Genomic DNA, 11,063 nt, shown 5'->3' with positions numbered 1-11,063 from the left:
AAAAAAAAAAAAAAAAAAAAAGAAAACCTTTAAAAAAGTGGTTTTAAGCCCTTCGCTAGATCTAAGCGGGTGAGCGTGTGTATTCTAGGTACATCTGCATCCGCTGAGTGTTTGCTGAGCGGGTATGGATGCTTGGACACAGCCACTCATCTTTGCAAGTAACTTATTGTCTAATTGGAAAGATAAGCCCTAGGGAAATGAAAAAGGTAATGAACAAAGTGTTTTCTAATAGCCAGTTCCTGTGGGAACTGGACTAGCTTTTTCTTCTTTCCTAAGATTTTATTTATTTATTTAAGAGAAAGACTGTGAAAGAGAGAGAGAAGGAGCAAGTAGAGGGCAGAGGGAGAGGGAGAAGCAGACTCCCCGCTGAGCAGGGAGCGCCATGTGAGGCTCCATCCCTGGACTCCGGGATCAGGACCCGAACTGAAGGCAGACTCTTAACTGACTGAACCACCCATGCACCCCCAGGACTAGCTTTTTACCAAGGCGTTCCTGCAGCCCAGGCCCCGGTGCCATGGAGGCAGGAGAGAGGCCGACCTCCCCCTAAGTCATTGGGCATTTCAGGATGGTTCAAGTTACTCTATGCACGGCACCAGTATGGATTTCCTGGCCTAGTTTCTCACCTCCATTCCTCCTCTCTTCTCAGTCAAGCCCATTCAATTTCCGTGTCAGCCCTCAACCCCACTTGAGGGTCTAAGAGAACCCTAGGTCAAGAGAGGACTTGCTTAAGAAGCATCAGAACAGCAAACTGAAAGTTAACATCAAGTTCATTATGCCAACAGGCCTATTGTGACCTGGGGCCCCAGCTCCAACAGCCAGCATTGGCTTCCTTCCCAAAGCAAAGGTCTCCTCTGGAAGGAACTACAGACCTGGTGATGAGGTCTAGATCTCTGGCGTAGATGCTGGACCTAAGTCCCCATTCTAACCATCTATCTGCCCAGGACCCAGTGGGTCTCAGTGGGAAGCTCACCCCAAAATCACATGGCAAGCTCGGACACTGACCTAGCAGTGGCTCCCACTCTCAGCAGGGGCTGGGGAAGGGGGGGTGCAGACTTGGCTTGTTACAAACCAGAGCTTTGCCATTGCCTGCGACACAGCCTGAATTTCTGCACACAGCCATGCTCGTCCACCAGTCGGCACAGTCCTGGGACCCCCTCATAGACCCCCGCATGCTAGCAACTCCTCTGGTATCTGCCACCACTGTGTGCAGACTTTGGTCCACTTCTGCCTGAACTTGCTCTACTCTCGGGATGGCTGCGCGTCTCTCCCTCCCTCACCCCAAGCACCTATAGAGGCTCTACCTCTAAAAGCACAGGCCATCCCATTCTGGCTTTCCCACTCCAGTGACCCTCCCAAAGTGAGAAGAAACACGGCCACTGCTGAAAGATCACTTCTATGTCTGGCCCCATGCCAGGGCACCTCATAAGCACTATCTCACGACATCTGCCCAGCAACTGTGGGGCACGCACTGTTCACTTCCCGGTTTTGCAGAAAAGGAAACGGAGACTCGGAAAGGAGCAGTCACTTATTTACCCAAAACCACACAGCCGGTAAGGAGCAGAGACAAGACTTGAACCCAGGCTCTCCAACTCAGGAGGCATACTGTGGCTCCAGAGCCACGTCCCAAGGCATGATGGGGGACAGGCCACAAAGAAACAGGCTACAGAGCCGGGAGCTCTCAGCCCCTCCTGTCCTCCCTCTGGCTGGAATAAGTGTCATCCAACTGATGAGTACTGGGACACCTGAGGAGGAACTGATTCTAAGGCAAAGCGGTGGGGACAGGAAGGTTCCCTCTGGGACCCGGAGTCAAAGGCTGCTCCCACACGTCACGTACTCTGTTGCTGCCGGTCCCACAGCCAGGTCGTGGTGTCAGCTGACGTTTACTGAACATGTTCCAAGTAGCAGGCCCTGCACTAGGCGCTTCCGTAAAGCGGCCTCATGGAACCCTCAGCTGCCGTAGCGGCGGATGTCCTTCCTATCTCTCCTACAAATGGAGAAACTGAGGCTCTGTGATCCTGAACAGGTGGCCTAAGGGCACATACCTCCAAAGTGACAGAGCTAGGATTTCCTTTATTCAGTCATGCATTCACTGAGGACTCTGCTCCCGCCATGTGCCAGGCCCAGGGCAGATGCTGAGCGGGTGATGACAAACAGCACGGGCAAGGCCGCCATTCGCGAAGCTTATGTTCTCCTGGGGGGTGGGGGGAGGGGGCGCTGATAAACAGACAAGTAAGTGAACATCAGACAGTGACACACACTATGCAGGTCATTAAAATAGAGGGGTATGATATAGAGCAGGGGAGGAGTTATCTGGAATTTGATCCCCAAGTCTTTATGCTCCCAGAGTTGACAACTGAACTCTGAGCCTCGCAGTCTGTCAGCACCCCCCAAAAGCACCCACAGCTTTTGCTTGTGGCATGTACCTTGTTTTATGTATTTATATGCTTTTCTGGTTTTTTCTTGAGGGGCAGAACCCTGCCTATTCATTGCTGTGTGCTGAATGGCGCCTAGGACAGTGCCAGATGATGAGGGAAGGGAGGGCACAGGGGTTCCATCGGAGCGAAGCCGGAGCCAAGGCAGAGGCCCCGTGCTAGGTGAAGTGGGAGGAGTGCCCCGTACGGAGGGTGGCCGGCCCAGGCGGCCCTCGGCTCTGGAAAGGGCTAGAGAGGCAAGCTGAGGGGCACAGGCCCATGCTCCTGCCTGGGGAGGTCAAGCCTTGGCTGGGGCAGCTGCAGGCCCCCACAAGACACCCGAGAGCCCCTGAAGAGGAGACTGCTGAGCTTGGGGGAGTGGATGGAGGAGCCCTCAGACATCAGGACTAGCCCTGCTCCCAAAAAGGAAGAGGATTAGGAGGAAAGGAGGAAATGAATCACGTGCGAGAGGAAGATGATCATAGTGCTGACCGGGCAGCGTCAGGCCCTGCTCGAAACCCTTGGCCTCATCTGTGGAGTTCCCAGTACAGTCCAGCCAAGTTACTGTCCTCACACTGGTTTTACAGGCAAAGACCCGAGCCCAGAGGTTGCGTTCATTTGCCATGAGCTACAGAGGCAGACAGTGGTGTAGACAGGCTGTTCACGCAGGTCTGCCTGCCCTGAGTCCATGCTCCTGCCCGCTGCCCTGTTCCGCCTCCTGCCTCTCGGGAACTGGGGTGTAGAATCTGTTGGGTTGAGAACTTGGAAACGGGAGCAGTAGCTCTGAGGAGAGCGTGTGCCTGAGCGGGGAGAGGGGGGGGTTTTGAGCTCAGAATAAAGTGTGGAGCTGGAAAGATGAGTGTTTTCCTGAGCAAGGGACGAGCCAAGATGCGGAAGCATAACCCGAAGTGGGCGACGGGCAGGAGGGAGGAGATGCCACATGTCAGGGCTCACGGAGAGCTGGGCAGAGGTGAGCCTTGGCCAGACGTCTCCAGTTCGGGGCAGAAGGAAATCTTCGAGCCCAAGCAGGGCAGACCCCCAGTCATGGGGGGCGGGGCAGACTACGGGTGGAGGCCCACGAAGGAGTGAAAGGAGCAGGGGTGTGTAGAGACCCGGGGATTTGAAACTCCAGAGACCTAAGCACCCCCAGGCTGAGCACTGTCTTCTCAAACCATTCACCGCAGCCCAGGGAGGCAAGTTTGCCCGGAACTAGGAACAGAAGATGGAACAGGTCTTCTGATGCCCTTTCTAGGGTGTCCTGCTGCCTCCTGCCAGGTGCAGGAGAGCGGGAGAATAGAAGCGGAGACTGGGCCCCAGGACTCTGAGATTGTGCTACTGCCTGCCCACTCACTGAGGTGTGAGAGCGGGTAAGGCAGTGAAGAGGCGGAGGCCTGGCTCAAGTCTGAGCAGGGGCACAGACTCACAAGTCTCACTTCCCTCATCTGTGAAGCGGGAGGAATGCCCCACACTCCCCAGGGCCGAACTCCCCTTGCAAGGAAGCTTTGGGAACCGGAGCGCATTACCCAAATGGGAGTCCCCATAACAGAGAAAGTGGAGAAGCCCGTCTCCCGAGAGCGCCTCGATGGGTAGAAAAGATGGTGAAAAAGTCCCAGTGGGGAAGGGCAGGGGAGATGGTTCTGTGCATTATAATCATAGCCACCTGAGGTGCCAGTGACCCCACAGCATCTGAGAGCCAAGGCCTGTCCTGCCAAAGCCTTGAACTTGAGAAAGACTTTCAACAGTGTCCTCCAGCCCACCCACCACCACTGCCTTTATCATTTCAGGTTAATTTCGTGGCAGCTATTGATGTGTACGAAGATGGAGAAGCCGGGCTACTCTTGTGCTACAACTGTAAGTTGCTAAATCTGCTCTTTCCCCAGGTAATTTAAAGGAAGCCAGACCTAATTTTAAAGGAAGCCAGATTTACCTGGAGTCTTGTTCCTGTGACCTTAACTGCACTCCAGGGAGCGTCTAAAAATGGCCTGGATCGCCCAGCCCTCCTGGTGAGATGGGCCTGCCTGTGGTACCATCTCCAGGTTACAGGGTGCTGGCGGTCACTTCCATTGAGGGAGCCCTTACCCCGTGCCAGGCGCTGACCGTTTCACTGAATTCTCATCCTGTTACTACCTGAGATTCGGAGATAAGATCCCTGAGGCCTGGAGAGGTGAACTGCCTTTCTCAGGATTGTGCGGCTACAAAAACAGCAGAGCCAGGGTTCACGTTTGAGGCCATCTTGGCCCCAGCACCCCAAATTTTAACCACGGTAACTCTTCTACTCTTGGCTGCTTCCAGGCTGTTAATGAAATCGGGCCCAGCCTGGCATATCCAGCCTCACCTGTACTGGCCTGGGGCCCGTGGCAGGATGGGTTCCAGGCAGACCAGATCAAACGCATCCGAGAGAGTCAAGGATTTTCAGCATTTCAAAAGCTAATATGATAATACAATAAAAGGGATCCTTTTAAGGCTAAAAGTAGTGAGATATTTTCCTGGCTAAGCCTGCCCAGTGTAACCAAAGCAATAAAATATTCTTTCCAACCTAGAATTGTATCGATTTCCATATACATGGGGCTGATATTTTGATTAATCTTTGATTAATAGGTATGGGAGAGCTAATTACCAGCTGAGGAATTTGTTTGGTAAAAATCATCTTTTTTTTTTTTTTTAATTTGACAGAAATCACAAGTGGCAGAGAGGCAGACAGAGAGAGAGAGGAGGGGAAGCAGGGTCCCCACTGAGCAGGGAGCCCCATGTGGGGCTCAATCCCAGGACCCTGAGATCATGACCTGAGCCAAAGGCAGAGGCTTAACCCACTGAGCTACCCAGGCGCCCTAAAAATCATCTTTTGAGATTTGAGATTTGATAGCCCAGTGGTGAGGAGGCCGACGGGCAAAGTGCCAGGAACAGAGCTCACTGCCCACGCTCCAGTGGGGTTCCTGGGCCCCAGGGCTCCTGCCGTCCCGGCTCCCGGGTTACAGTGTCCAGTGAAGCACGGAGGTCACTGCTGTACGATCTCATCATTTCTTTCTTTCATCTCTTCCACATGTTGTCTTTCCATTTTACTGAAAACTCCGGAAGGAAAAGCTTGGGGTGGGATGCTCTACAAATTGATGTCGATTTTTTTTTTTCCTTTTAACCACTTGAAAGGATGGGAGGGATTTTAGGTGGGAGAGAAGATCAGAACGGAAAGATAGAGCAGGTTATCACAATGGGATGATTAGTCTGAAACCAGAAGGGGACGGAACACGGAAGCAAACATGGGCGATATCCTCTCGGTACCAAACTGGAAGCTCACGGACCCAAGCAGGCAGCGATCCCGTGGGCGGCAGGGGCCCAGCGCCATGGCAGATGTTGTTCAAGAGACCTTTCTGGCTCAAGGAGCCCGGGGATTTCCACTTCCCCGGGGCTTTGCCGGTCTCCTGCTTCAGGCTCTGGTTTCATCTCAGATGGGATTGGTGTGTGTGTGTGTGTGTGTGTGTGTGTGTGTCTATTTTCCTAGACTCACTGATGCATCAGAAGGTAATAAGCTCTGTGTTTTGTTTTTTAAGTTTTATTTATTTGTCAGAGAGAGACCATGAGAGAGGGAATACAAGCAGGGGAGTGGGAGAGGGAGAAGCAGGAGATACAGGCTCGGTCCCAGGACCGTAGGATCATGACCTGAGCTGAAGGCAGACACTTAACAGCTGAGCCACCCAGGCGCCACAGCTCTGTGTGTTTAGATGCTACTTGGGTCAAGACCTTGGGAATCCCAGAGATTCCCAGTCCTGCCTCCATCTTCCCCAAACTGTGCCGCTTGCTCCTGTTTCTCTGGGTCAGGAATCTGACCGCCTTCCCCCAGCAGGTGGGCAGGTCCCCGGTGAACAAGCCAGAGAACCAGCTGGTTTTCCCCAGTCGCCCAGGCCACTTCTATAAGCCATTCTCCCCCGACACAGTGCACGCTGGGCTTGCCCACTTCTGTCCACACGCCTGTGCCCTGAAGGCCATTGTCAGGAAGGTGCTACAGAATGATCTCACTTCCCCCCCAAGGTTTGCAGCTGATTTTCATCAGTTTCTTTTCCATTTTCATTAAAAAAAAAAAAAAAAGTAAAAAAGCAACTTTTATACACTCAGTTTCGTATAAAGAGACTTTTCTCTCAGACATGTTAAAGATGAAAATATTTTATAATAGGAATTATAACTTCCAGTTGTATGTTCTTAGAGAAAAGTATATTTGCAAGATCAATTTCAGGCGGGAAAAGTATAAGTAGATCAATATAGCAAGAATTTTATTTCCTTGTAATTAATCTCTATCTTGAATATCGGAGTCAGTCTTTACTTAAAAAAAGAAAGAAAATTTGGCCGTGATCTTAGCATGCAATAATGATTCACCTTTAATGCAAATAATACATTTCAGTACTAAGGTGAACTCTGTTTTCTGATGGTGTTTTAAAGTTAATTATACAAGGAAACTAGAAACGCTCACATGAGAATCAATGGTACTTATTGGTTTAAGTACTTATTTTTAAGTACCATTGATTCTTTGTGTGACCACATTTAACCTAAGTCTTAACTTCCAGATGGATAATGTGTAGAACACAGAACCTACCTCTCACATCTGCTGTGAAGGTTAGACAGGATTCTACATGTAAAGCCCATGACACATCGTCCGGCACAGCGAGACTGTTATTTCCTCCTTTAATCCCAGATTTATCAGAGCATCAGGCAGCATCCAGTTTGATTCGTAACCTCCATAGAGGTTTCTATGTGCAGAAAGGGGACTTTTCTTGTAAAATTTGTTTTAAATTTTGTTTTAAAATTAGAAGTAGTACCTGTGACCCTGCTGGCTGGGGAAGGTCCAAGGAGTCAAGGTCATGGCCTCCTAGCTCCCTCCTATGCCCCAACATTTTAGACTCCGCCCCTCACCCCAGGTCCCCCATTCAGGCTGCCCTTTTCAAACCCCAACAGATGACCTTCTCTATGTCGGGCAAATGCTAGATTCTGGAGACACAACTGTGCAAGGCACTGCCAGGGACTGCAGTGAGCTCACGGCTTAGGGAACGGCCAGGCACAGACACCAGCACTTCTGGGGGTGAATGTGCTTGACAGCTCTGAGGCCCAAGAAACATGATTTGCTTACTTTTCTAAACCAGTTCGGTCTGATTTAGAGCCCCCGTCCTCGGGTACAGAAACCACCAATATTAGTTATTGGGAGGGAGAGCCCTCTACTTCTCTGGGATCTTATCGGAGTCCCTGGGGCTGATTCACTTGGAAAGGGGAACAGAGGGGCCTCTGAAGTACGGTCTGGGTCACCTCCTCCATGCCGAGGTGACTGTTTCTCATTAGCAGCTCCATTTCTGGGACAGGCTGAGCTCCCAAGGCACGTACGCAGCATCCCCTGCTATCCAGTGTGCTCTGTTCTCCACGAGCTCAGGTCTCCTCCTGCCCAGAACCCCTCAAATCCACCAGCAGTCTGCTGTCCCCTGGTAGGAGCTGGGGTGCCAAAAGGGGATAGAGAGGAGATGTGTGTAAGGAACCCGGGCCTGGAGAAACATAACCCTGCTGTGTCCTTCCTGAGCGGGGACAGCGAGGGAAGAGTAGTTCACTCATTCTACAAGTATTTACTGAGCACCTCATGTTTCCGCAGTGACTAGAAGATAACACACATCCCTCCGTCTCAGAGAGTACATTTTTTAACGGGGCAGATAGCCAGTTAACAGGATAAATAAGAAAAGTCTCTAGTATGTTGAATGGCAGTACGTGCTGTGGACATAAAGCAGGGAGGGGGGCAGAGGCAGGCAGGAGTGGCGAGTGCGGGTCTCCATTTAGGGAAGGCGGAGAAGGAAGACCTCCTTGGATGGGGCACTCAGAGAGAAGACCGAGGGAGTCAAGAAGGGCTATGTAAAGACCTTGAGGAGAGAACATTCTAGTATTTCAAGGTGACCTCAAGATGACCTGTGTGGCCACAGCAGCATGAGTGTGGGCGAGTGGATGGAAATGGTCTCTTAAGAGGGTGGGATTTCAGGGAGGGCCTGGGAGGTGAAGGACCGTTTAGCCGGTGACCTGCTGGAGGCTTTAGAGCCGAGGGGCGACAGGATGGGACCTACGTATGAGAGGGGCCACAGGCCAGTCGGGCGGCGGTGTGGAGAACTTCACGGCAGTGGGTAAGGCCGTTCACTTACCAGGTGACTGCTCCCGTGTGATGAGAGAGGACAGTGACTTGCACCAGCACCGGCAGTGGAGGTGCAGAGACGGGGTCAGACCTCGACGTATGTGAAATTTGAGGACCAAGGTCATCGGTTCATGAATCCAGCATGACATGCCAGGAGGAGAGAAGGGAGGCCACGGTTTGGGACTTGAGCAACGGGACGCGTGGGGAATACCATTTGCTGAGATGTGGGAAACCAGGACAAGCAAGTTTGGGGGAGGGAAGATCAAGAGTGGGGTCTGGACAGGTCAGTGCCTCCCCATGGAGACTGGGGGCCCAGGGGAGAGTGTCCGTGGGAGATCCGCATTCCGGAGCCATTAGCACGTGAGTGACGCAGAGTCACTGGAAGCTGGGAGAGGGATGGGAGGAGCCAGCAGACTGAGGAGCCGTCTGAGGGAAGGAAATCTCCCGGAAGACAGCAGTTTTAAGTAGGGAATGGGGTGGGAGGGAGGTGGAGGTCCTTGGGAAACCTTGATGAGAGAGCAGGTGTGCCTGGGAAGCAATGGAGCGAAGCCCACCGCACAGGGTGAGAGCGACTGTACGAGCAAGTAGAGACAGGAGTCCAGAAGAGCCTTCCAGAGAATTTCCCTTAGCGGGGAAGAAAAGGGAGGGTACAGGAAAGGAGGAAGAGAGGTCACAGAGTCGGAAGAACAGTTGCTTTCTAGAAGGTGGAAGAAGGCAGCGTGCTTGCGGGCTTGGGGAGAGACCCGACGGAGAAGGGCAAACGAGGGTTGAGCCCTGAGAGCAAGAGCAGATGGGCCCGAGGGGAAAGGGGGGGACCAGCCGCACCTGCACTTCCGAGCGGCCGGAGCCTCGGCGCAGCCTTGAGGGGGTAGGAGCAAGGGCTTCGGCTGAATCTGGAGGTACCTTTCTCTCCCCTAGTGAGCCATTGTAGCAAAAACAAGACAACACTGACTTTGGTTCATTTTTCCTCTCCTAAGGACTCACTCTCTTAGTTAAACTATGTAAGGCTATTGCTTTGTAAGCCTCGCGGTCACTTGAAAGGAGTGCCTAAGCCCGGATGGGGCAGGACTCTCCATACAGATTGGACAGGGCGGGCGCCTCAGCTGGGCCGTGGCAGCTGCTGGGAGGGCCTCCTGCTTGGCCCCAGGCAGACCCTGACCTCCCGCAGCGGGCCGCGCAGCATTCTGTTCTGAGCAGGGAAGGGAGTGAGTGCTTAACTGGCCTGAGGTTTCTTTTTAGGGTCACGAAAAGATGATAAAATTAGATTGTGACATAGTGCAACTCTGCAAATTTACTCAACTACATTGAATTGTACACTTAAAGGGGATGAATTTTATATGTGAGTTATAGCTCCATAGAACTGTTTTTAAAAATAATTAAAAATAAAACCATATGGCTAAAACACGATGGGCTTCTGGAATAACAGGACCCTTTGCTTCTAGATGGACCTTCTCACTCGGAGAGGATCCGAACCACCTGGGCTTAGGATGAGAGCTCAGAGCAGGCCAGGAACAGAGCAGCTGTTCAACCTGGCCCTAATCTCATTCTGGCTTGTGTTGCCCAACGTGACACAGGCATATGGCTTGGAGTTTTCCTAAAAAAAGCGTGGCGTGGGGGAGGTGGCAGGGAGTTAAGGTTGCCCACCACGCTCGTCCTGCCGAGTGAGGCGCAGAACATGATCTGCCTCGCAGGAGGGCCTCCTCCATCCGGCAGGGGCTCTATCAACAGTCCCTTCTCTGCAATCAAGCACACCTGTGTCCAAACCCTGCTCCCCGTGTGGTACTTGTGGTATTTGGCACACGCTGGCTGTGTCACCTATCCTGGCCTCTGTTTTCTCATCTGTCAATTGAGCGTCATAACGGCATCTCCTTCTGAAGGTTGTTCAGATGCAAGAGGCTGACATGTTGAAAGCTCAGTGCCTGGCACGTGGTAAACCCTCCCAGGATGGCAGCCGCGGCCCCGCCCACCTCCTGGCTGTGAACTTGATCGTGCCCCCGAGGCAGTGCTGGGACCAGCTCCGTGCGCAGACCTAGCAGATGGGACCCTCTGCGGGTTGCCCATGTCTTCGTTTAGCTAATGACCAGCTCTCTGCATTGTCTCTCACAAAAAATGAGTCGCTATTGTTTTGTTGCAGACAGTTGCATCTATAAAAAGGTTTGCCCGTTTAATGGGGGCTCTTTTTTGGTTCAACCCTCTGCGTCAGATTTCCAGTTCTGTTGGAACCAGGCTCCTTACGCGATTGGTAAGAAAAACCTTGATCCTTTTGCACTTCCCCTGCCTAGACCCGACTGACCTGTTCGGTCCCGTATAAGCGAACTCCCTGACTTACTGCTAGATTGCCATGAGTAACTCAAGTCTGATGAGAACTCAGAGTGTTCTTTTTCCTTTTTAATTCTTGGCCCGTTTGTTCCCCTTTGTGGGGACTGTTGCTGTCCCCTGTGCCTCCCGGTTGTGAGCATGTGAGCATTTGAGAGCCATGAAATCCCAGTTTTTAGGACTTGGGGTCT

General features: G+C 52.2%; 1 protein-coding gene across 5 annotated transcripts in view; it reads left to right on the top strand.

Annotated features, from left to right (window-relative positions):
- GARNL3 (GTPase activating Rap/RanGAP domain like 3) overlaps window positions 1-11,063 on the top strand; it is a 143,658-nt gene that overhangs the window by 124,375 nt on the left and 8,220 nt on the right. For 4 of the 5 annotated variants that reach the window (XM_059410764.1, XM_059410766.1, XM_059410767.1 and 1 more), the window contains 2 exons: window positions 4,196-4,262; window positions 10,691-10,798. In XM_059410764.1, the coding sequence (XP_059266747.1) occupies window positions 4,196-4,262; window positions 10,691-10,798 (175 nt within the window). The remainder of the gene's footprint in view (window positions 1-4,195; window positions 4,263-10,690; window positions 10,799-11,063) is intronic. The other variant, XM_059410765.1, reaches the window with a different exon arrangement.

The sequence above is a fragment of the Mustela nigripes genome, chromosome 9 (genome assembly GCF_022355385.1).
Source record: "Mustela nigripes isolate SB6536 chromosome 9, MUSNIG.SB6536, whole genome shotgun sequence".
In the NCBI taxonomy this organism is placed as follows: Eukaryota; Metazoa; Chordata; class Mammalia; order Carnivora; family Mustelidae; genus Mustela; species Mustela nigripes.
This window is presented reverse-complemented; position numbering and strand designations above follow the sequence as displayed.